At 40.0% G+C, this 27,329-nt stretch overlaps 1 protein-coding gene across 3 annotated transcripts in view; it reads left to right on the top strand.

The window, feature by feature from the left end:
• LOC109410204 (angiopoietin-2) overlaps positions 1–27,329 on the top strand; it is an 842,481-nt gene that overhangs the window by 367,179 nt on the left and 447,973 nt on the right. For 2 of the 3 annotated variants that reach the window (XM_062850531.1, XM_062850532.1), the window contains exon 3: positions 38–52. The exons of the other annotated variant lie outside the window; for it this stretch is intronic. In XM_062850531.1, coding sequence (XP_062706515.1) covers positions 38–52 — 15 coding nt within the window. The remainder of the gene's footprint in view (positions 1–37; positions 53–27,329) is intronic. 3 annotated transcript variants of the gene reach the window in all.

The raw sequence follows: 27,329 nt of genomic DNA, 5'->3' as shown, positions 1-27,329 counted from the left end.
TATTTTACTAACTTGATTCCTTTATTTTATCTTACAGGTACGTCAAAATAAGGTCGGTCCTCATCAGTATCAATCATTTACTGTAAGTTTTCATTACAAACATATTCGTACACACTTCATTATTTCAAGCGTTTATTGGTTTATTCCTCTCAATAAAACGGTCTCCAAAATCGATATTATATAGCAATCATAAACAAACCCCAACAAAGAAATCCCAACAATCAACATTCCGAAAGTGGGATCATACATGATCAAGTTGACTACTTAAGCGCCTGGCTGCAAATCTCCATCCCATGAACCCGTTTCCCAACACAAACCAAGTCACGAAAACAAGTTCCTCTCAGATGAAAACGAAAGCTGCTACCTACCTGGCATCCAGTTTCTAAGATTCCCACCATTGATCATCGCCACAGCCACCGCTTCATTGATCGTGTGCAACCCATATATTTCCGTTATGGTCTAGTTATTGACATTTAAATTTGCCCGCACTCTTACCTTCAGTTAATGCAGTGCAAACAGAGCTGAGCCTATGGGAGCAGTTGCCGGCTCAGTCGGTCCTTCGATCGTAGTATGTAGTTGACGCCTATCATACCGGAGACGTTGGTTGTAAGCTAGCTTGCTTGCGGGCAAAGAGAATATAAACGGAACACATGCTAAAGCAAGTGAACAAATGCCATCCCGAGTAGGAGAAGAGAACAAGTTTAACCCTGTGGATTGACTAATTTTCAAAACTAACTTACCCGACTTTACCGGTCAGACTAAGGCCTGGGTGGCTTCTTGTACCGGTCGGCTGACTCTCGAGAACCATTTTAGACGGGTTGCTATCTGACATCCTGATGACGTGACGCGTCCACCGTAGCCTCCCGATTTTCGCAGTGTGGACGATGGCTAGTTCTTTTAGCAGCTGAGCTCGTGGTTCATTCGCCTTCTCCAAGTCCCGTCTTCCATCTGCACTCCGCCGTAGATGGTACGCAATAACACCTTCCGTTTGAAACTCCAAGGGGGCGTTGTTCCTCTGCACGTAGGGTTCATGTTTCGTGCCCATAGAGGACTACCAGTCTGATCAGCGATTTCTAGACAGTAAACTTATTTTGATCGATTTTAGAGTTCAGCGGAGTCCAAAGTAAGCACGATTTCCTGCCACAATGCGTCTCTGAATTTATCTACTGGTGTCGATGTCGGCGGTCACCAGTGAGCCCAAGCACACGAATTCTTCAACCGCCTCGATTTCATCACCGTCGATATAAATTCGGGGTTGGCGGACGCGGTGATTCCTCCCTGGAGCCCTTTGCCATCATGTACTTTGTCTTCGACACATTAATGACTAATCCGATTGGCTTGGTTTCACTCTTTAGTCGGATGTACGTTTCTGCCATCGTCTCAAATTTACGAGCTATAATATCAATAACATCAGCGAAATCAAGCAGCTGAACGGACTTCGTGAAAATCGTCCCACTCGTGTTTATCCCCGCTCTCCTTATTACACCCTCTAGCGCAATGTTGAACAGCAAGCACGGAAGACCATCACCTTGCCGTAGACCTCTGCGATATTCGAAGGGACTCGAGAGTGCCCCTGATACTCGAACTACGCACATCACTCGATTCATCGTCGCCTTGATCAATCGTATCAGTTTATCCGGGAAACCGTATTCGTGCGTAATCTGCCCTAGCTGTTCTCGATCGATTGTATCATACGCCGATTTTAAATCGATGAACAAGTGATGTGTGGGCACGTTGTATTCGCGACATTTCTGCAACACCTGACGGAGGCCAAACATCTGATCCGTTGTAGCGTGTTCACCCATGAATCCAGCCTGATATTGTCCCACGAACTCTCTTGCATTCGGTGATAGACGGCGGCATAACAGTTGAGAGAGTATCTTGTAGGCAGCGATCACGGTATTTCCCGCAATCCAACTTGTCGCCCTTGTCGCCCGATAATTCCATCCATTCCTCCGGTATTACTTCCTCCTCCTCCCAAATCTTGGTAATGACCTAGTGTAGTGCTTTCACCAGTGCTTCTTCACCGTATTTTAGAAGCTCGCTTGGTAGTTGATCTGCTCCAGCGGCTTTGTTGTTTTTTTAACCGGCTAGCCTCCTCCTGAATCTCTTGGATGTTAGGTGCTGGAACTCCTAGATCTGTTAAAACGCTACTGTCGGTGTTTGCAACGTCGCCATTAAGGTGCCCATCGTATTGCTGTCGCCACCTCTCATCCATCTCACGCTCGTTCGTGAGAAGATACTTTTCCAATAACGCTCCCCCATTTAACGCTCTGCTTTCTAATTCGATCCCTCCCTTTTAGGCGTAAGTAGAGATTTTAACGTATCCTTCTAATCGGGATACCCAACGTCACGACGCGACGGAGAAGCGATCGCGAAGCGAACCTGTGTTGCAATTACGAGCAATCATATTAATTGCACCAACTCCCTCTTTCTGTCATGCTATTCGCCTTCGGGCCAACACACAACACAACAACGGATGACGACGACGACGTCGTTGTACACTTGACTTTTGTGCGTCCAATATCCGTTTTCTTTTTCAAGTGCAGCAAGTTCACTATCAACAAGCGTATGCAATGCGACCGGGCGGCGTGGTCCGCCGGTGCACCACTATTGGTACAGTGAGCTGCATCGGGTGAAGCAATACCAACAAATCCGCGCGTCACGGGGTCATTCAAATATGACGTCCATCGTTTAGGGGGGAGGAAGCGTGTGAGAAAGTGTGACGCACCATGTGTTGGAATACGAAAAAGCGTGACAGAGGGCGAAGGGGGTCTAAAATTCGTCATATTTGAATCGTCTCATCCAATACGATTCATTCGATCGAGATTTGCACACATGTGTACGTATGCAAATAAGCCGCTTACTTACCTCCGCCGGATAGTAGTGGCGTCCTTAACGTGGTGCGTTCCTGCTGCCGGTTTTATGGCTTACTTTTATGGAGGCGGCTTATCTCGCTTTTTTTTGCGTACGCTCACAATACCGATGGATTGTGGTGGCTAATGATGCAACCTGAGGGCCAAGGTGCACCATATCCGGAGTAAAGGCGAACCGGAGAGCCTTTAATCCGATTATTCAAATGACTGCAAAGATTTGCGGAAATAAAGTATGTATACGCGAACAGTCAAGATATGCGAAAGTGACGCCCAGGCGTGGGCACAAGGGTTTCTCGCTGATACGCCCATTGAAATCGTTTGATACGAGATGAGGATTGAGATGATAATGTGAATGCATGTCAAATATCAGAAATAAGATGGGAAAGTGGGGTAAGATGCCATTTTTCAAACTTTTATCGTTTTCATAGCCTCATTTGTTAGGCTTTTAAACCCGAGCAGGAATGAATAACTGACACATAACTGCAGCATACCAAAGTCATGTATCATACCAAGGGGCTGTCCATAAACCACGTGGTCGAAGTGAAAATCACTGGAGAGCGATTCCAAGCAACAGCATCAAAATTAAGGAAAATTTTTAATTCATGATTTTCTATTGAACTGAAACTTTGCACAGTTTTTCAGTTCCATCTAAATCGCCATTTTTCGATATCAAATTTTTATTAAGAGCCACGACTAACTTTTCAAAAGGGTGTATGTGAAAATGGTTCAAAAACATTCAAAAATATGCACAGCTAAAACGGATTGTTCGATTGTTATGAATTTTTCAGCAAAGTTAGATAGCTAAATGGTGATTTCTAAGAAAATATACACTGTGAAAAAAAATCTATTTTATCATTGAAAAACATCATTTTTGTCACAAAAACTCAAATATCTCAAAACCCTATCTTTTTACCAACTTGAATTTTTTAGGGAAAACGGTCCATTGTATTAGCAATCTACCATAAAAATTTGGTGATGGTAAACTAATAAACAAAAAAGTTATAACATTTCAAAAATTTCACAATTTTCACATTTAGTAAAAAAAAATTTTCTGTGTAAATTATTTCGGCCGGGAATCGCGATTTGATGCTGATTTCATTGTTCAGCAAAGTTAGATAACTAAATGGCGATTCCTAAGAAAATATACACTGTGAAAAAAATCTTTTTTAACATTAAAAAATATCATTTTTGTCACGAAAACTCAAATATCTCAAAACCCTATCTTTTTACCAACGTAATTTTTTAGAGAAAACGGTCCATTGTATTAGCAATCTACCATGAAAATAAACAAAAAAGTTATGACAATTCAAACATTTCACAATTTTCACATTTAATAATAATTTTTTTTAGTGTAAATTATTTCGGCCGGAAATTGAAGTTTGATGCTGATTTTATTGTTAATGGCCTTGCGTGAGTAAAACAAGTTGTTTTTATTATATATTATATTTACATATATTATACTATGTACAGTAATGTTCCGATTTTATCACGCCCTCCGCGCATTAGTCGTTTATTCATTAATTTGCTGTTACATTTGAGGACAAGTGTTTTCCCTCTTCTTCAAGATGAATATTGAAAGCGTGTTTTGCAACGTTAAAAATATTGAAATGGGTATAGATGTTGAAGAATATTACAGGGCATTTTTGAAAAGGGGCGTAATTAAATTGTTTAAACAGATGTCGCTGATGGCAATTTCTCAGTTGTTGTCGTTTTCGAACTTCCTGCGCCCTGCTTTACCGATGATATACAGATGGCTCGTTTGCCAAATTCTAGACGGCAGGACGTGCAAATGCGTAATTTTGTACACAATGTGGACATTTGGGCATAACCAGTCTCTTTCAGTTTATCTATGGTGCTTTCGGTGAGATTTCGTAACTCTTTTGAACATTTTTTTTTCATCAAACGGTCTACAAGAGAGCGTTGAGTTGAAGACCTTTGAGAAAGCGACTGTTCATCTTGTTCGTTAGATTATAATAAACAAAATCACTTATTAATTTTAACTTACTTGTTTGGTGTTGGTGGCTGAAGAAAAAAAATACTATACAATTTTTAATATTCATAGCGGTAGTATTTTTTTGTTTTTTTCGTGAGCATTGTCAGGTATGTATACAGACAAACAAACGTAACACTGGCGAAATTTTCATTGACCACGCCTTCAACAATCATTTTGAATCTTGGTTGTGGCTTTCATAACAAGAAGAGCGCCCATCGTTTTTCTTTGCGTTTGACGTTTCACACTAGCGCCTTCTGATGACGATATTGCACAACGCAGTGTTTCGTGAAACATTTCCACCAGGTGGTGATAGTGTGAACTGTGCGATGAATTTTCACTAAAATTGTTCTAGGCGTTTCGTCTGTTTGTCTGTGGTATGTACCTCTTATGCATTTGTTGTTGTTGAAGTTACTCGCATTCTTCCGATCATAAAGTCTGTTCTCTACACACTTAATTTTGATTACCGAGTTCGGTAATTTTTTGACGAGATTAAAACTGCTGAGCACCGAACTCGTTCAGCAAAAATGCATTGTTTACCTTTTCCATACGATTTTGACAGTTGTTTTACTGAGCCTCAGTAAAATCGATTATCGAAACTACCGAGATCGTACTGCTGTTATAATCTCGTCAAAAAAGTACCGAACAGGCAATTCAGAAATAAGTGTGTAAGAGGGATTTATTTTGCGGATAAACTAGACGTATACGCGTATATAAAACTTTTATTATACAGCTTTTGTCTTAAAAATAAATTCAATTCCATTTTTCTTATAATCAACAGCTTTTCAACACTATCAAGGGATTTTTTCACCAGTCACGTACAATAAAAAGTATGACAATCTCAATATTTTTGATCACAACACTGGATCGCGTCTAAGTTTCAAATAGATACTATAGTAATTACGAATAATCAAACTAAAGTATCATGAAAACAACTTGTTTAATTCAGGCGGTAGCCTTTACAATAAAATCAGCATCAAAATATAATTCTCGAAATAATTTACACAGAAAAAAAATTTTTTTTGTTACTAAATGTAAAAATTGTGAAATGTTTGAAATGTCATAACTTTTTTGTTTATCAGTTTACCATCACCAAAATTTTATGGTAGATAGCTGATATAATGGGCCATTTCCCCTAAAAAATTGAAGTTGGTAAAAAGATAGGGTTTTGAGATATTTGAGTTTTTGTGACAAAGATCATATTTTTCAAAGTAGAAAAAGAAATTTTTTACAGTGTATATTTTCTAAGGAATCATCATTTAGTTATCTAACTTTGCTGAAAAATTTATAACAATCGAACAATCCGTTTTTGCTGTACAGCTTTTAGAATATTTTAGAACTATTTTCGCATACACCCTTTTGAAAAGTTAGTCGTGAGTGAATATGAAGGTTTAATATCAAAAAATGGCGATTTATATGAAATTAAAAAACTGTGCAAAGTTTCAGATATTTTTGAAATGGTCGCTCAGGATCGACTGACATGACTCCGTGGAATTCCTCTGGAGTGTTCTGCGGTGCGTTTTTTTTTTTTTTTGACAGTTCGAAGTGACATTTAGGATATTTCAACATCCTTCTATCTGATAAGATGACAATATTTCTGCATAATTTTCATGCGCTCAGTGTGGACAAACCTGCCTAGAGATACATAAGAATTTCATCTAGAAGATCTTTCAGAGATTCCCATAAGCGGTCCTTCAGAGATTAGTCTGAGAGTTCCTTCAGGGATTCCTTCTAAAGTGTCTTCAGAAATTCCTATACAGGAGTTTGCTTAGAGATTCCTCCACCAGAGCTTTCAGAAATTCTTCTAGAACTCCAACAAGGGATTCCTCTTGACGTTCTATACACAGAAAAAAAATATTCATGTAAAATTCAGCGAAAAATCATACACATAAAGACAATGCTAGAGTTAGTGCATATTTACATGAGATATCATGTAAACTTACGTTACGTTCATGTAAATTTCCGCTAATAGTCGCGTAACCGGTTGGAGTCCATGATGGTTTACGCGATGGTTAGCGGAAATTTACACGATGGTACTTTAATTTTACATTATATCACATGTAAAAGTGCACTAATTCTAGCATTCCCTTTATGTGCATAATTTCTCTCTGAATTTTAATTTCATATTTTTTTCTGTGTAGGGATCGCTCATGGAGGTTTTTCCATACCCTTCTAGCATCCCGCCTGGATTTTTTTCAATAATACCTTCTGTAATTCCTTCGGGGATTCTTCTTGGAATTACTTCGGGATGCCACATGAAAAAAAAAATCTTCCAAAAGTTCTTTAAGCTATTTCATCAGGAGTTCATTCAGGTATCCTTCCAGAAGTCCCTTAGGAGATTGTTTTAGAAGGATTCATAAATCCATCCTGAGAATCCAGTAAGATTTGCGTAAGACGTTTTTTAAGCAGGTCTTCAGAAATAAGTGTAGGAGTTTCTGCAAGGATTCATTCAGAAGTTTCTTTAGAAAATCCTACAGGAGCTCTTACAGAAACTAGTCTAGGAGTTCCTTCAGAGATTCTCTCCAGGGGTTCCTGTAGAGAATCTTATAAAAGGATACAAGTATACCTCCAAGAGAATTCAGGGATTCCTCTAGAAGTTTATTCAGGGATTCCTATACATGAATTTCGTCTAAGGGTTCTTCAGGATACCCTTAGAAGGTTCTTGGAGAAGTCCCTTTAGGAATTCTTCCAGAAGTTCTTGCAGAGATTGAGATTTTTCCAGGAGGACTCACAGATACCTGCAGGAGTTACTTCATAGATTTCTCCAGAAGCTCATTCAGAAATTCCTACAGAAGTTCCTTCAGGAAATCTTGTAGGTGTTTCTTCAATAATTTCCCTAGGATTATAATCAGGCAATTCAGGAATTGTTTCGTGGATTTCGCCTGGAAATCCTTTGGAGATAACTACAGGAATTCCCCTCCGGGAATACCTTCTGGAATTTCTTCGGAGATTCCTCTTGGAATGCCTTCAGAAATTTCTCCTGGAATCCTCTTAGACTTTTTTCGAGGATTTCTTCTGAAATTCTTTCAGGGATTCTTCCTGATATTCTGTCGTGGATTCCTCCTGGAATTCCTTTGGCGTTTCCTCTTAGAATTCTTTCGAGAATTTCCCCTGATATTCTGTCGTGGATTTCTCCTGAAATTCCATCGAGGTGTACTCCTGGAAATTATTGAATGATTTTTAGATATCCTTCAGAGATTCCTCGGGGAATTCATCCAAGAGTCCTCCTGGAATGCTTTTAGGGTTTCTCTCTGGAGTTCCTTCGATGATTTCTCCAAGAGTTCCTTTGGGGATTCCTCTTTGAATTCCTTCGGAGATTTTTCCTGGACTTACCATGGGGATTCCTCTTGGAATTCCATCGTGGTTTCCCATTGAAAATCCTTCGAGTATTCCACTTGGAAATCCTACGTAGATTACTCCAACAATTTCTCATGCAGGGATTTTTCCTGTAATTTCTTCGAGGATTTCTCCTGGTATTGCTGTTGCATTTCCGTCAGGGATTCCTTCTGGACTTCCTTCGGGGATTCCTTCTGGAATTACTTCGGGGATGTCTCCTGCAATTCTTTCGGAGATTCCTCCTGGAATTCTATCGAGGTTTCTTTCTAATATTTCGTCGGGAATTTCTCCTGAATTTTGTACGAGAATTTCTTCGGAGATTCATCCTGGATTTCTTTCGGAGTTTCCTCTTGGAATTCGTTTGATGATTTCTATTCGAATTTCTTCGGAGATTCCTTCGAGGATCCATCATGAAATTCCTCCGGGGATTCTGAAATTCCTTCAGTAATTCATCCAAGAATTCCTTCGGAAATTTCTCTTGGAATTCTTTCGGAAATTGCTCTTGGAATTTATTCGGCGATTCCTCCTAGAGTTCCCTCAGGATTTTCTCCTTCTGAGATTCATTCTGGATATTTTTAGTTGATTATTCCTAGATATCCTTTGAATTTTTTTTCTCGAAATCCCTTGGAAATTCCCTCTGGAATTCTTTTGGGGATTCCTCTTGAAATTTTTGTGTGGATTACTGCTGGAATTCTTTCGGGATTTTGTCTTCGAACTCTTTCGGGAATTGCTCCTAAAATGCTTTCGGGGATTCCTCCTAAAGTTTCTTTTGAGGATTCCTCCTGAAATTCATCCAGAGTTTCCTCATGAAATTCCTTCGAGGAATTTCCTAGAGTTCCTTCAAGGATTCCTCTCGGATATTTCGGTTCCTCCTAGAAATCCTTTGGGAATTCCTTCTGGAATTCCTTCGCAAATTCTTTCTGGAATTCCTTTGAAGAATCCTCCTGAACTTCCTTCGTGAATTCCTCCTGAAATTGTTTCGTGGATTCTTCCTGGAATTCTTTCGGAATTTCCTCCTGGAGTTCCTCTGGTGATTCTTATTAGAATTTCTTCGGACATTCTTTCTGAAATTCCTTCTGCAATTCCTCCTGGAATTCTTTCTTGAATTTCTTCGGGAACTCCTCCTGGACTTCCTATGAGGATTCCTCTTGGAATTCCTTCGAGGTTTACTCTTGAAAAAAATTGAGGATTCCTATCGGAATTCCTTCGGTGGTCCCCCTGGGATTCCAGCAAGGTTTTCTCCTGGAATTCCTTCGAGGATTCTTCCTGAACTTCCTTCGAGGGTTTCTCCTAAATGCCTTCGTGGATTCGTCCTGATATTTCGCCGGGGATTCCTTCAGGAATTCTCTCAGGATTTTCTCTTGGAATTCATTTTTTTTTTCGGAGTTTCCTCCTTCAATTTCTTCGGGATGCCTTAAGAAATGCTTCCTCATGGAATTCCTCAGTGGGTTCCTCCTAGAATTTTTTGGGGATTTCTTTTGGAGGCTTCTTCCTTCGAGAATTCCTCTTAAAATTACTTCGTGGATTTCTCCTCATATTCCGCTGTGGATTCCTTCAGGAATTCCGTCGTGGATTCCTTCAGGAATTCTTTTGGAATCCCCTCTTGGAATTACTGCGATGATTCCTCATCAAATCGCTTCGGTGGTTCCTGGAATGCCTTCGGGGATTCATAAAAGAATTTCTTCGGTCGTTTTTGGGCAATTTCTCCTAGAATTCTCTCAGAGATTTCTTCTGCAATTCTTCCAGAGTTTTTGCCTGGATACTTTTCGTTGATTCCTCCTACAAATCATTTAGGATTTCATTTTTCGTATTCTCTTGGACATTTCAGCATGAATTCTTTTGAGGATTTCTGCTTGGATTTCTTTGGGATTTCTTCTGGATAATTTTCGATGATTTCTACTAGATATCCTTAGGGGATTCCTTTAGAAATTCTCGCTGGAATTCATTCGGGAATTCCTCTTGGAATACCTTTGGCGAGTCTTGCTGTAATTCCTTCGGGATTCTTGTTTGGATTTATTTGGGGAATCCTGTTGGAATTTCTTCGGATATTCTTCCTGGATTTCCTTCTGAAACACCTCGAAAATTCCATTCAGGGATTTCTTCAGAAGTTTCTGCAAGGATCTCTCTAAGATAGACTCATGACCCACCAGAGATTCCTTCAGAAGTTTCTTCAGGGTTACATACAGCAGTTCCTGCAGAGATAAGTCCAGAAGTTTCTCCGAGGATTCCTCCAAGAGTTTATTTAAGGCTTCTCCTGGAATTGCTTCTAAGATTCCTTGCTGAAATCATTCGGAGTTTCCTTAATATAAATAGTGTGACCTTATTATCAAAATTTAAAAGCATCTGAAGGTTTTGAGAAAATAAAACTAAAACTATAGCAAAATCGATAATTAATTACCCTCCATTTGCAGTGGAATAATGCTACTTGTACTACACTAAGCATACAGGTAATGCCACGTAATGTCACAATAGTCGCAGTGACGGACCCTAACAGAAATAAAAAAGGTGTTCATTCAAACTTAATTCTTTATTCCACCACAAAACCTAATCTAAAACATATTTTACAGTGTGGAGCGGACCTGGTGTGATGGTTAGAACACTTGACTATCACTCCGAGGGCCTGGGATCGAATCCCACTCCCGACAAACTCGCAAAATGTGAGTTCTTCCTTCGGAAGGGAAGTAAAGTGTGGGTCCCGAGATGAACTAGCCTTAGGGTAAAAATCTCGTTAATACAGACAAAAAAGAATGACAGATGGAACATGAGCAACAAGAGGACACAGGGCTACATCGGACGCCATTTGGCTAACAAGATATCCCAAACTTTCAACATTTACCAATTCTTTCTCAGTTAATTAAAAAGTCCCTGAGTGGTGATAAGAGTCATTGAAAGCATGCAAAAACATCTACAAAGATAGTATATTGTTGCAAAAATTGTAAAAGAAACTTAGGAAAGTTCTGAAAGCGATTCTTGCTAGATTGGTTGTAATATGAGCTCCCAAAGCTAGATTTTCGAAATCATCCCTGTCTTGGTCTCTGCTACCCAGCCTGCCTGCATTCATGCCAATCTCCATCGATATCCAATGTATGTTTCGTACACATATGCACTATCTACCATTAACATTCAACGCACTGGTTTACCTTTGACTGTTGGTACCTGCTGAACAGACAAAATACCGTCGCTATCCACCTGCATCAATGCGTCGCCGGTCGGTCATCAACCGACCGGGTCGATCGATCATTATCATTATCGAGTTCAAGCGTGCTACGCGGGTCACCGCAACAAAAAAAAATGATTTATAGCGACTATTAGCCTGCAGTGGAGACACAATCAAGCCTAATCGAACATCAGCAGCAGGCGAAATGCCAGGCTGCATGAATGTTAAACTGAACTGCGATAAAGGTTACCCCGACTGCGTTGGGAAATACACAGAGGCAAAACGTATCAGATTTCGACCTTCGTAGAAAATTTCTTGTTTTGATGTCCGCACCACGCGAAACCTTGATCGTAGATTTCCGTTTGACCGACTTTTCCCCACACTTCATGGTTTCACTCACCGGAATCTGCCGCCTCGAAAAAGCAGCAGGAAAAAATCCAAAGCATTCTCACTGAAGCGCAAAACGAACGAGAAAATGCACATGCTAACAATTATGTTCGAAGATGCGCGAGGCCAGAGCAGAAAAAAAACTGCACAATCCACCGCGAAACCTGTGTGGTGTGGTGCATTCGATTCGGACGGTTCCAACATTTAGCGAACAATGGTCAAGAAATGCAAAACACGATCGACAACCAAACCAAATGGTAGCGAACCGATACTAACCACCACCCCTCAGCTGGAGAGAAACGAGAGTAAAACAAGTGCCGATCGTGAATCGACATTGATCTAGATATTGAAAGTGACTTTTGGAGGTCTCCAGTTCACTGGTGCAGCAGTAGCAGCAGCAGCATTGCCGACTTTGAGAGCTTATGTTTTTCCTCGGTGCACTTTCCGAAGAAGTATTAATGGAGATTCAGATTACTCGTAGATGGCTGTAGGAGAAAAAAAATTAACAAGAGTAGGTGCAAGCAGACAGAAAGTGAAAATAGTGAAGCGTATTATGTTATGCGTTCATGCTTCACAGAACATGAATATGATGAAGTTATGGTATATCTTTTGTCATCTGGACGTTATTGACATTTATGCAAAATTATGTTTAATCTGGTGCCCTTTTGAGTCATTACGTTCTGAAAAATACCATTCTTATTGTTCCTTACACGTGACAGGAGTAGAAACTGCTTATCGATGGAGAATACTGTCGATAACTCATAATAAATAATAACGAATCACTAGCAGATTGATAATCTATGCCACCCATGTTGTATTTTTTAAATGCAAAGCCATTACCCTAATTGACAACTGACTTTCTCAAACATCATACCCTACTGAATGACGCTAATGTGAAGTGATTACAACTAGTTAAAGCGAAGCAATATTCCTATGTTACCTATGTGCTTGAATGCTAAGTCAAGTAGCACATCACACGCAATTTGAGATCATTATCGCTCACACGGAAATGTGTTTAGCTGTCTCAAAAGGGTAATTGATTATGTTAGATGGACAGGAATTGAACTGGACAGAAAAACTGGAGAAGTGTTATTTGTTTCCTACTCACCTTTTCGTTGTGATAAGAGTAATTTGTCTAACTTGAGATATTTATTATGTTCTATGTAGCTGCTGTATTTCAATCGCTGGCCAAAGCCCCTTTGGCTCTCCAGTACTGTTGGAATTTTACACATAACAATACTTTTTTCACTAGTTAAACCTAACTTTTCTTTCGATTGTTGCCTAACTATATAATTCATTGAATTCATTTTGTGTGGGATTGTTATCCGGCATTCTTGCAATACATCCTGGCTACCATATCCTTCCTACTTTTTGCAATTTTCTGGATGTCGGGCATCCCGTTTTTCGTCTTCTTATTTATGATTCTACGTGCCCTCTGGGACTTGGCCTGCCTCACTACAATCTGCACACTTCTACAGTAATTAATTGAAGGGCTTTCTTTGCCTGCCATTGCATGAATTTGTATATTGTGAGGCAAGTACAATACAATGATACACTATGTCCAGGGAGTCGAGAAAAACTTTTGCAAGCCAAAAGTCTGCATACAATGTTTTTGCCTTTCTCGTACACTAAGTGTACTGGAAAGGCTATATGTTCACTCCAAAAATGACTTTTTGATAGGAGGCCCGAAGGGTCCAGTCACATATACCAATCAACTCAGCTCGACAAATTGAGGTGATGTATGTGTTTATGTATGTGTGTATGTGTGTGGACAAAAAAAAATCACATCACTTTTTTGAACTAAACCTCAACCGATTTTAACGACTGATTGATGGTTCATTCGACGCGGAATTTGGTCCCATTGCTTCCTATTGAAAATGGTTCGGATCGATCTAGCCGTTCCGGAGTTATGGTCATTTAGGTGTTCTGGACGAATCTATGACAAAAGGTCGAAAGACATAAGGTCGAAGGACAAAAGGTCGAAGGACAAAAGGTCGAATGGACAAAAGGTCGAATGGACAAAAGGTCGAATGGACAAAAGGTCGAATGGGACAAAAGGTCGAATGGGACAAAAGGTCGAATGGGACAAAAGGTCGAATGGGACAAAAGGTCGAATGGGACAAAAGGTCGAATGGACAAAAGGTCGAAGGAAGACACGAAAAAATGATCAGAATTCGACAGAAAAACGACAATTAAAAATAGAGCCAGTGATGCCAAAAATGTTCAACAACTTCAAAACAATCATTATTAGAAGATAGGAAAGAGCGTCTACTAAAACTTGCAATGCCCATAAATGATGGAAAGTAATATTATCCATGAAGGTTAAATATGGAAAACAATATAACTTGAAAGAATAGCCTATGGGTTGAAAAAGGTTCAATCATAGATCGGAATATTGTCATTTGAAACTCCAATCATTACAGCGCTTAAATAAAGCCAAACTATAAATTAGAAAAGAACAAATCTCTGGGTATTATAGAGGTGACCCATGAAGTACGTCACGATTACAGGGAGAGGGGCGTTTGCAAAAGTGTATCAAGTAATATATTTAGTATAGAACAGGGGGACGGGGATCGATAATTCTCAATTTTTGGCGTAACGCCTGTATGAGCAAACAAAATGAAATTGTTTTCTTATACAGTATAATTATTAGGATCTACCTATCAATCCAAGGGGGAATGATCACTAAGCACAAGTAGTCAATGAATATTTCTGCAGTACAGTTAGAAAGAACAGCTATTGAAAAGAAGAAGGCAAAATTTCTGATTGAAAAATAAGTCCCTAAGGAGCCAATAATTATTTCAGTAACAAAAATTAAAAGAACAGCCTATAAATTTAAGAAGGAATAATTCCTGAACAAAAAATCAAACTAAATTGCCTTTAAATAAATACTACATTAACACAACTTGAAAGAACAGCCTATAAACAAAAGAAGGAAAAATTATATAGGAAATGCCTAAACCTATATATGCCTAAATTCTATAGGAAAGCCTAAACCTAATGATAGTGGCTGAAATGCATATATGATTTCTATAACAGCACTACAATGTTTCTCTCAATGAGCGGCAACAAAGACAAAAAAAAAATTGTCTTATAAGCGAGACATGCCAGCTGGAAAATTGGTAATCTGAAATTTTTGTTCATTCGACCTTTTGTCCCATTCGACCTTTTGTCCATTCGACCTTTTGTCCATTCGACCTTTTGTCCATTCGACCTTTTGTCCATTCGACCTTTTGTCCATTCGACCTTTTGTCCATTCGACCTTTTGTCCATTCGACCTTTTGTCCCTTCGACCTTTTGTCCATTCGACTTTTTGTCCTTCGACCTTTTGTCCTTCGACCATTTGTCCTTCGACCTTCTGTCCCAAAGCCGTTCTGGACCGGTACCCCAGGAAGGGACCAGATATGAAAACGTTACAAACCCATGCATGCGACACATCAAATAGTAGCTTTTTCGATAACCTGATGAACAGTAAGCAGGAAAACATTCTTAGATCATATCGGAACCGGTTGTGTTCCGGATGTCCCACCAGAAATGGCCAAATATTAAAGTTAACGAAACCCATGCATGCGATACATCAAACCGCGGCTATTTTATAATCTGATGAGCTGTCAACAGAAAAACATTCTCAGACCTTATCGGAACCGGTAGTGCAATGGTGATCATCCTGCGGCCCTCCAAGCCTTAAGATGCGGCCCGCGGAGTACTTTAAGACGAATCGAAATCTTTGAACGATTATTTGAAATAACTCATTAAATTTATTAAGAAATCAAAAAAAAAATTGCTGATCAATTTTCACAGTGTTGAACACAAATTGAATGATAAATAAATAAAAAGAACAATCCATTCTGGTAAGATTTGAAATCGCAACTCCGAAATATTTCGACAACAGTCACGAAGCCACCTTATAGTTATTTCGGGAATTTCTTATTAATAAGAAACTAGCTGTCCCCGGCAAACTTTGTCATGCCTACTACGTTTTTTGACGTTTCAAGTCCCTAGCCAAGCAAAAGTCACCATCTAAAATGTATGAAAACCCGATTTTATTTCTAAATTTTTCAATGTTTTCTGCCTCATAATTCTTCCTTGGGTGAAAACTAACAGAACAACACTCAGACGACCCAAATCGGACCATCCGTTCGCAAGTTATGCGCGATCCCACGTATGCCACTGCATTTATATATATGTATAGATTTATAAAGTAATTATTTATAAGTGGAACGAATCAAATGAAAGTTTGTTAAAAATGTAATCTTGAATCATTTAAAAATTAGTTGCAGTTTTTGAGCGCAGTCAATGCAACGCTGAGAAAATATTTCCCATTTCGTCTTTCCGAAGAACATAAAAACACAAAGCACGAAGTTTTTGACAAAATTCTCATCAAATCTCAACTTGGTTGCCAATAATGTTTAATTTTCACTGTTTGTTTAAATTTATATTATAAGACTCACACATTTTTCGAAACAAAACTTACGAATCCAATTTGAATTGTTGAAAAAAAGATGCCTAGAACGCCTGAGAAAAATTAGAACAATAAATTTGAAGCAACTCATGCAGCAACTTTAGAAGATAATGTTGAAGAAACTTCCGGAAACAATTGTTAAAAATCTAATTTTAGGAGAAATTTAATGATGAAGTATTTCATCAACTTTGAAAGAGACTTATGGAAAGAATTTACTTAAATCTTCAAGAAACACCTGGAAAATTTTCGGAAAAATCCGGAAGCTATTCTAGAAGAAATTCTTGGAAACGATTAATGATGAATTCCTGAAGTAACTTCAGGGCAGTTCCAAAGGCAAATCTAAGACGAGTTCTTGGAGATGTTCCAAGAGAATTCTAGAAAAAAAAACTAAAAGAAACTTCAAGAAATTTCTCGAAAACCTTCTGGAGCAACTCCACAAGAAATTTCAGAAGAAAATCCAGCAAACCTTTTTGGAGCGATTCAAAAGAAATTCTTGAAAAAGCTGCTTGACAAGTTCTTGAAATGGCTTCAAGGCAATTCTAGGGGCAACTTCTAAATTGTTTGTTTGAATTTCAATTTGAAGCTCAAACGTTTTTCTCAACCAAACTTATGAATCTAAATTGAACTCCACGAAGGGCAATAGATTATAAAGTTTGACCCTTACACAAGTTATGAACAGTTCAGATTTTTAATGAATATGCTTCAGAGTTGTTCTTTTTGTTGTTTTTGTGCATCGATGTTTTATGCGGCCCGCAGGTCGATCCCGAATTGCAAATTTGGCCCGCGGTATCCCCCAGCCTGAGCACCACTGCGGTAGTGTTCAGAAACCGGTTCCAGATGTCCCGCCGGAAGTGGACAAGTATAAAAAGTAACCAAACCCATGCATGCGCCGCATCAAATCGCGTTAGCAAGAAAATATCTTCAGACCATATTTGGGACAACCGATAGTGTTTCCACCGGGTGTCCCACCGGAAGTATTCAAATGTAGAAGAGAGCCGAACCCATGCATACGGCGGTTGTTTTTCGACAACGTGATGAACGGTTAGCATGAAAATAGGCTCAGATCACATCTAAGATCTTTTAAAGACTGCCGGAGAATGAGGTAGGAGGAAAGAAGGTGGAAGGAGAAAAGAAGTAGGAGGAGGGAAGACAGAAGAAAATTTAGAATGGAAGTCCAAATAGCGAAGAAAGAATAAAGGAAGAGGAAATGTTGCAAGAAATGTAATGAGTGCTAAAATAAAGCAAAGAAAACAGTGAACCGTGTATGAAGCAGAAGGAAATAGTGACCAATAAAAGGAAGAAGCATGTGAACTAGTCGAATGTCGTAGGAAGGAGCCATACAATGAGAGACAAAAACAATTTACAGATAAGTAATTTTAGATTTAAGTTTATCTAAAATCGAAGAAAAAAAAGGTAAAGATTAAATAAATAAACAACAACAACGCCGGAAGTGAACAAATTCCAAAAGGAATCGAACCCATAGAGCCGCTTTTCCGATAAGTTGATGAACGGTTATCAAAAAAATAGATAACATCGGTAGTGTTCCAGAACCGTTTCCGGTTATCCCGCCGGAAATGGTCAAAGGCAAAAATGAACCCAACCCAGAAATGCGATGCATCAATTCGCGGCTTTGAAGGAAACCTGAGGAACTGTTTCTTGCTAGAAACTAGTCTCGAACCATGTTAGGCATTATCAGTAATGTCCCGGAATGGGTTCCGGTTTTCCTGCCGGAAGTGGCAAAATGTAATATTCAACCAAACCCATGCATGCGGTACATCAACTAGAAACTTTTTCGATTACCTAATGTTTGATTTGTAAGAACATAGTCTCAGAATATATTTAGGACATCTGGTACTATCTCGCCACCGGTTCCAGGTGTCCCGCATCGGAAGTGGTCGAATGTAAAAGTGAACCAAACCTATACATGCGATACATCAATTCGTGGCTTCTTAAGTAACCTGATGAACAGATAGTAATGAAACAGTCTCGGACCATATTTAGGACAACCGGTGGTGCTCCGGAACCAATTTTTGGTGTCCCGGCGGAAGTGACCAAATTAAAAAGTGATCCCAACCCATGCATGATACACATCAAATCGCGACTTTTTTCGATAACCTGATAAACGGTTGGCAAGAAAATTGGTTGAGATCACATTTAAAACTACCGATACTATTCCGGATTCGGGTGCCCCAACTAAAGTGGCCAAATAAAATAGTGAACCAAACCATGCATGCGACACATTAAACCGGGGCTTTCTTAATAACTTGAGGAACGATTAGCTATAAAAGAGACTCAGATCACACTAGAGACTACCGATAGTTAAGCAGCATTGGATCCTTCGCCAGAACTTCAAAAGTGGACAAAGCCGATGCTAGCGACAAAAATGTGTAAGAGAACAAAATCTTGACAGAACTAAAGTCACATGCATACATGACTCCAAACTCTATACATAGTGAGATGCTGGATCTCCGACACGCGATTCGCAAGAAGATTTACCAGCGAGAGAGTAGCAAAGTGAACTAGGTAGCACTTGATAAATCATTGAATCTGACCAGAATCACGCTGGAATTCTCGAGTGGATTTGGCTGTACTTGTCGTACAGGTGATCCAACAAGAGTGCCAAGGACAGCTCGAGATGCTCATTGCTCATATATTCTTTATTTTTTGCCTCAGGAGGCTTTCCAAAGGTGCCATTTGCAAAATTTGAGCAATTTTAATGAATCTTTTTCAGAGTGACAGTCGTTTGCGGCCTGCGTTCCGATTATTGCGGATTCCGCAGGCTTTACTCACCTTACACGTTCTTTAACTCGCCCACCACTCCTTTCCCGTCAACTTACGTAAACCTCCCTTGAGATAAGTATTCTAACTGCTGTGAAAACAATAAAATTCCATTTTGGGAATATTATCTAAATGGAATTAAAATAAATAAATTTTATTTCATCAGAGGTTTGAGTTTTTTTTACGTTGGAAAAAATACACGGATTAAAAAAAGCTGGCAGCCATGCTCATGCCATGCATTTTCCTTTTCATTATTTTGATCATAATCTAAAATTATGTAATCAACGAATAATGATTTCCTGTTATTCGTCCTGGAATCCATCATAAAAGTTCATCTACAAGGCATTTGCCCTAGATTCCAGCTTCACTGTCTCCAGGCATTACTAAAGTGACTCCTAGGGAATCTGTCTGTAATACTTTAAGATGTTCATGAATTTTCTCCCCATGTTTCTTCCGAAGGAACAACTTTGGACTCGATGCTGGGTAATTAGGTCGAATGGTCACTAGGCCGTACAGTCGCAATTAAGTAGTAATGAAACAGGAAACGGAAGGTTATTAAATCTGTTAGACATTTTAATAAATAGGTACTATTCCTACACTCTTGAAAATTAGGAATTTACACGTGACGTAAACCATCAACGTACGTAAATGAAATCAGGCCAAACATGTCTAAAGGTCCAATCTGCAGAAGAGAGGCTCTCTTTGGTTTCCCTCTCTTTCGTTAATATCTCAGCTGTTCATTTGAATAATGATTATCTCCTTGCATAGAACGATGGTCAAATCCATCGTCTTTTGATTTGTACTGGAAAAGTAGTTGAAAAGTGTACCATTACATTGCAATAATTGAAAGAGAGAGTGAATAAAGAGAGCCTCTCAAATGCAGATAGGACTAATTGAAATGTTCGGCCTGAAATGTTTCAAACTGAATAGCAAGTTTGACTCAATTTTACATCTATCATGTAAGTTCGAGTTGGTTCCACAAGATGTCAACAAACCTGTCTGGCCAGGTACGTAGAAACAGTTTCACTTTTATCGTCTCTCTCACAACTCAGTGATATGGTTGAGAGGTAAAGTGCCCGCCTCTCACTCAGAGTTCAGGAGTTCGAATCTACTTCAATATTTTTGTTTCATATGTTTTATCTGTCGCTTCGGTTCTAGCGATTGCTAGCTCGACTTTATTTTGTTTGTGATAGAAGACGTAAATTTGAGTCAAACGGGCCGCTCCTTTTATGTGCATCCTAAAGAACTTAAATGTACACGATTTTTCTAAGAGTGTACAATACCAATGCAATGTTGTTACATTGTTTCTACCGCTTTCAGCAATGGGTACCAAAAACTATAAGGTTAACATTGAAACTACATAGAAAGCCAAAAAATCTGTTTCTTCACGAGTTTAAACTCTTAGAGGTTTCTCAAATATTCCTTCTACAGATTTTCTCTTATATTCCTCCAAGGATTTCTCTTGGATCTGAAGTTTTTCCTCGAATTTCTTCTGGAACTCCACCATAAATTTGCTCATTTTAAAGTTCCTCAAATCTCCCACAGATTTGCCACAGAGCTTTCCCAGGGATTATCTCCGAAGATCCTCCAAGTATTCTCCCCAAAGTTCTGCCGAGATTTCCTGTAGTTTTTGAATAGAATTCCTTCTGGATCTCTTTTAAATACTTCTTTTCGGGTTCTTCCGGGGAATCCCATAGGATTTCATCTAGATATTCTTACGGAGCTCCTGTGATATTTTCACAAGCAGTTCTTTTTCAGAGTGCCAGCTCGTATTTCTCTACAGATGCCTCATAGTGTTGCTCTAGTGGTTTTCTCTGAAATTATCAGACCACCATCACGCCTAATGTTCCCAATGAGTTTTGTTTACTCTTTGGGAGAAGCACAATAGTAGACACGCCCAGTGGCAGTGAAAGCTTATCTGAACGGCTCCGAGCGAGGATCAAACTCGGATAAAAGCGTGATGCACAGGTACGCAGTCACAAATTTTATCTAGTGATTTTTCTAAAAGAAATCCTCAACAGGTGCCTTCTGTGATTGCTTCTGGAATTGCTCAAAGGATTTCCCGAGAAGTTCCCATGATTTGACCAGCAGTTGCTCGAAACTAGAGGTCCTCTATGCATACCTTTAAAATCCTTCAGAATGTACTCCAGGGATGCCTTTGTTTGTTCTGGAAAATAATTATCTGTTGGAAGGGGGTTCTCGTTTGTAGGTGGATGCCAGGCGTTGCTGATTATTGTGAAGGTGATGTGGCACATTATTGTGAAGGTTCGCTAATCACATAACTTGTAGACGTAACATAATTAATTGACACTCTGTCATGGAAGTTGGAAATTAAGGATTTTCCATCCGTGTCTGGTTCTAGCGATGGCTGTTGACCAGGGTGCAAAATGTTCATAGTCATTAGTTGAAAACAGCACGAATTTGAATGATTCTGCACTGAATATTCAAAACAAACAAATTCATTTTCGCTCTCCCTCTTCACACAGTCAGTCAATTCGTAGTCATTGAATATGAAGCCGATCGAGAAACATCTCCATAATTACCTACGTTAATGGCTACGATTCCTTCCAAAAACACTCCACAACAATCAAATGGGAAAAGATCTGTGTAAAGCACCGTTAAATGTAATCGAAACGTTAATATTTTATCAGCAATTTAACACTTTGTAAGATGTTTACAAATATTCATTGACTTTCGGATCAGTCGGTTTCCACGGTAGAGCGATGGAAGTGCGAGTGAAAAATCCGGGATCAGAATCGCGCTACAATATTCGTTGGTCAGTCGGTTTCCACGGTAGGGCGATGGAAGTGCGAGTGAAAAATCCGGGTTCAGAATCGCGCTACAATATTCGTTGGTCAGTCGGTTTTCTCGGTAGGGCGATGGAAGTGCGAGTGAAAAATCCGGGTTCAGAATCGCGCTACAATAATCGTAGATCAGTCGGTTTCCACGGTAGGGCGATGGAAACGTGAGCACGAAATCCGGGATCAGTGGTCATCGTGATCAAATAAATCATAATCGTGATGAAGACCGCGACGTGTATTTCCATATAACTAGTGGATCATATCACCTAACAGAGGTGGCTCCTAGATCCACACCTTACCCTACCCTACTAACCACCATTCCTTCCCGTGACAACTGTGGGGATGCTGTGGATTCCACGGTTTCTAGTAGCAACGGTTGTCGAACTAACATTCCTTCCCTTTCCTGATGACCGTAAGGACGTGGCCAGCGCCGTTATTGACTTTAAATAGCTGAACTCTCGAATTGTGCACATTGAGAATGGTTAGCTAGTCCCAAGCTTTCACATTCATTGGCTGTCTGTGCAACTTCGATTGTTCTGGTCAATCACGGAGTAGCAACTACGATGTGTACGGTTATCTTTGCTTTGCTTTGCTTTGCTTTGCTTTGCTTTTACAAATATTCATTGACTTTCATTCAGTTGACAAACGAGTATCGAGCAGCTGAATATGAATATGCAGGCAAGTGAATGAAAATTGCCGCACGGTGAACTTCAGCTCGTCTGCTCGAAAATTTTGCGCCCTGCTGTTGACAAATGAATACGCATGAGTTGTATGGGCAAAGAAGAGGTAGTAGATAGAAAGATACAAAGTAGAAGGAAACACATGGGCCAGAGACTTAACTCTAGAGTCTAGTAACTACTTTTTGCGGCGAATAGATTCGGTTACCACACGGACCTTCTTCATACGAATTAGAAACGGTAGACCAGCACGTCTTAATTCTCTTTCTTGGTTCCGGGCCATCTTTTGACCTTTTGACCGAATGCCGTTTGGCCGAAAAATGAGAATGGTGAACTTAAGTTATCATGCCACAATTTTCTACATAAGTAACTCAAAAAAAGCCTTTAATTTGAAGAAGAACAATCTTTGAAATCTCTGATAAAAATATTGACAGTTGCAATGCCAGCTTATCACCTAATGGTAAATAACCCAGTCGCCCAGATGGCATTCGGCCAAATGGCGTCAAGCCAAATGGTGTTCAGCCAAATGGCGTTCGGCAAAACGGCATTCGGACAAATGACCAGACACCCTTGGTGTAACGTTTCAATTGGGACGAAGTCTGCTTCTCAGCTTAGTGTTCTAGGACTTCCACATGAAAGATTCCTCTGCTAATGACCATTTTTTATGCGCAAACCTTTGGCACAAATTTCCCAAATGGAGGAAACGTGCCTCTGGAGCCGACTTACTGATACCTAATGCGTACATCATGTAGCTGCTACGAAGATATTTACTCTATGCCCAAGAAATTCAAGGAAATTTCCATAATGAAAAGTTCCTGGAACGACTGGGAATCGAACCCGTCCCCCTCAGTATGGCTATGCTGAATACTTGCTCGCTTAGCGTCTTGTTATAAATTGAACGGAATATCAAAACACAATTTGACACCCAAAACGCAATCAGCGTTCCGTGGACCTTGAAATTCTTTCACCGGTCCCATCGCATATGCGCCATCACAGTTCAATAAAACAAACATCTCAGCCGAACCTCCATTCCACTAATTCCACTCAAGATCCATCTGGTTACGTATCAAATCCACCCAATCGGGCATATTTCAAAACTAATTGAGCTACTTCAAAATTACTTTTCTGACACCGATATCTCAATCTTGTGTACACTGAACTGCTGAACAGACTGACTGGAATGTCTACCACCCAGTTGTTGCTCGCGCGCACACCTCTGAAACACCACATACGCCATCAAACGATGGACCAGCCCTGCGCTGTGGCTTGTGAGCCGTTGTCGTCGTCGTCCGAGCCCATGGATTCAATTCTCTCTATGCAGCATGCGCGTTCGGTCGTCATCTGAAGAGTCTGCTTGTTACAACCGATCCAGTTTGATTTCACTCTGACACCTCGTCCCTCTAACACACCGTGCGTCGTCGGTCGGTTCCAGCCGCCAACAACCAACGAACGCAACGGATCACCTGAGTGTCGTTTTCGAATTATACAGAGGCTTTAAGCGCCTCTGCCTCTGCTTCGCTAAACGCGTTTACAAGTTCAATGCGCCACTCCACTATGGGGTATCGGGTGACCAAATATGGGTAAAATGTCTCATTCTGGGAATAGAAAATAGAATATAATTGATATAAAAGAGAACATACAATTTAGATTAGAATAACATAGAAGATTGAAGATACTAGATCAACGACAGGAAAAGAGTGAAGAAAACAATACACGCAAAGCGCGCAAAGGAATAAGAGGAAACATATGGAAGTTAGTACTCTATGTACTAACTATGTCTATGTACTACTAGATGGAAGGAAAAATAGATGATAGGAGAGAAAAGATATAACAAAAACCATAAAATAGAACAAAAACATGTAATATAGAACAGAGAATATAAAAGATAGAAGAAAAAAGAATGAAGAAAAAAATAAAAAAAAGAAGTTGGGTGATAGAAAATATAAGATAGAAGACAGGAAATATAATGAAGCATATAAATAAAAATATAAAAAGATGAAAATATAAAAAAAAACATGAAAATTAGAACACAGAAGGGAAAAGGTAGAAGTTATCAAGTGGAAGATAAAAGCTAAAAGAATTAGAGAACAGGAAAATTTTGACCACTTGTTTGAATGAAAACCACCCATAGTGCACCTATAAGCAGTGACACTATCCTGATATGCAGATCGCTCCCCATCGTCGTTAGTCGTCATCACTTTTGCGCTTTGCTGCAGGCAGCATAGCGGCAGCATCTCGTTAGGGCGAGAGTACGCAGGAGCTTTACCAGACGAGCGATTTAGCCTTGACTTGGATTTCCCATCACCTGGCTTAGCTAGAAAACACTTGTCTCGCGACGCACGCATCACCTCTCTCTTTCGTTCTCTCGGGAGTCCGACTGACGCGGAGATGGCAGTCAAACCTGTTCCGCATACAGCATCCATCAGTCAGCCGGACTGAGATGTAACTTTTTGTGACTTTTAATTTTATAATTATGATAATTTTATGATCGATTTGGCTGCGTTCGATGTATGTTGTGACCTGTGATGTCTGCTGAGCGATGCTCAATGGGGGAGCTCTTCGTTGCATCGATTCCTCAGTATTTAGCAAATGAAATGATCCTACAGTATCAGTGCAAACATGCATTTATTTGTTCAACGTCAAATTTAAGACAAGACAAAATCAGCAATTTTATGCCACAATACTAGGTTTGCGGCTGCCTTTTCCATCTTCGGCCACGCCCAATGGTCGCCGGATCACTCTCCAGCTGGTCCACCCATCCATCGCCATCGTGCTTTCTGTGCTCCACGCCTTCTTGTGACAACTGGATCAGTAGCCAATACCAACTTTGCAGGGTTGTTGTCCGGCATTCTTGCGACACGTTCAGCCCACCGCACCGTATCCTTCCGACTTTGACCACCTTCCGGATGCTGTGTTCGCCAAGAGTTCTGCGAGATCGTGGGTCATCGTTCGTCACTCCCCACCGTTCTCACGCTAGACGTCAAATATAATCCTTAGCACATGTTGCTCGAAAACTCCAAGGGCTTTTGGGCTTGTCGCATGATGAACTAGATAGTGCACCCAAAATCGTTACGCAGTGCAGAAGAACAGACGAATTTGCTGTACTTTAAAGATCTTGTCCGTTGTCGACCGACCGTCAACTTCATACAAAGTGTTCGTTTTAGGTGACAGTCGACAGAAGGAGATCTGGTACAGCACTTTGTAGGTCGCTCGGAAGTTCTCATAATCAAAATGTTCCCAATGCATGACCAAATGAAGTTGATCCTGATGGAATATGGTTGAGAAACACTACATTGGGGCCACAGCCCAACAACCACAATACTGAGTGATCGATGATCAATCGTTTGTTTTGCTCCACCCATCGGGTTTTTGACCTTCCAATGAATCCATTCGATTCGACACTGGCGTCTAAACTCCAATGTAACCCCTTGGAGATGTGTAGTTTATGACCTCTTCCGACAACCGGAACAACCGTGATTCCTGGGCTCAATGCTAATTATTACAGCACAACCCCGCATCACCAACCAAGTTTTGACAGGCACCCTGACAAAAATGCTTATCATGATATCGTGATTGCTCTGATGGAGTGGCGGAGTGATCCAAGATGTCCAACAAATTTTGTTCCTCATACCTCCTTACCTCTGAACAACGATCCCCTCACTAGCAAAAAACCACGATCGCCCTTTCCAAAGCGGTCGGCGTGGCGTGGCGTGATGTTCGTATATGTCGTACTACATGTCATGGCGGTGGCGGCCTAATTGGGAGAAGACACCAGGAAGGAAAGTGCGTCCACTGAAAGGGCCAACAACCTTTCGCCGGCCGCGAAAACCTGAAGTGAGTGTCCGGTCCGTCCACGTACAGGTCCACTACTGCCCGGTCCGGTAAAAGTAATTTATCTTCATTACATCAATTTTCATGCACATAAACATACCGAAAGCGGGCCGGGCGGTGCGGTGTTTTGAATTGCCTGACGCGAGACACGTCGCTTACCGATATCGATCAGTTTTGTGACGGGATATTCTTGTTTTTTGGACGCCGGCCGCTGCCGCCGCCGCTGGTTGCAGCTGTGTTTCGGTGCCAACATGACGTAACTAGGAAATGTAAAGGGTGTGTGGCAACAGAATTTCTCGATATTTAAGGAGTTCTCAGCGAAAATCTGGAATATTCTGCAAAGCTTCAGCTACTGATTTTTTAAAAGATCCCTTGAATTTTTTGGAGCTAATTCTTGAGAAAGTTTTTTAACTGAAACTGAATGTTTTGAAAGCAGTGTCAAAACTTTTTCAATTGATTTCCAATCTTTTTTAAGAATCTTTCACAAGTTTAATTTCGAATAACTTGTGCGACATTAAGTTTTTACCAAAGTCACGCAAAATATGAGTTTTTAATGATTTACTTTATTTTTTTCTTCTTTTTACAAAAAAAAACTTTGGGGCCCGATAACTTTTTAACCGCTTGACCAATTTCAAATCTTTAAGTGTTGTAGATATATTTCTGTAAACTATCTTTGTTCTGAACAAAGTATTCGTCAAAGAAATAATTATATAAAACTTTTTCACACCAAAAACTACATGGAAAAAACAAGATTTAAAAAAAAACACGGACAACGTCTTCAGCTTTCGGCTGTACAGACTGTTTTAAACTTAACATTAGACAACGGACAACGGAGCATGCACCAGTGGAAACGGGGAAGAAACTATTCTCACGAAAAGTTTCAACGCCCGAAGCGGGAATCGAACCCTCACCCCATAGCATGGTGCGATTATAAGCTTGGTGACCCTAACCGCACGGCTACGAGGCTCCACTAAGGCATGAATCTTGATTTTTTCATGTAAAACTGGAGTTAAATTTCAAACCAGATATTAAGC

The sequence above is a fragment of the Aedes albopictus genome, chromosome 2 (assembly GCF_035046485.1).
Source record: "Aedes albopictus strain Foshan chromosome 2, AalbF5, whole genome shotgun sequence".
In the NCBI taxonomy this organism is placed as follows: Eukaryota; Metazoa; Arthropoda; class Insecta; order Diptera; family Culicidae; genus Aedes; species Aedes albopictus.
This window is presented reverse-complemented; position numbering and strand designations above follow the sequence as displayed.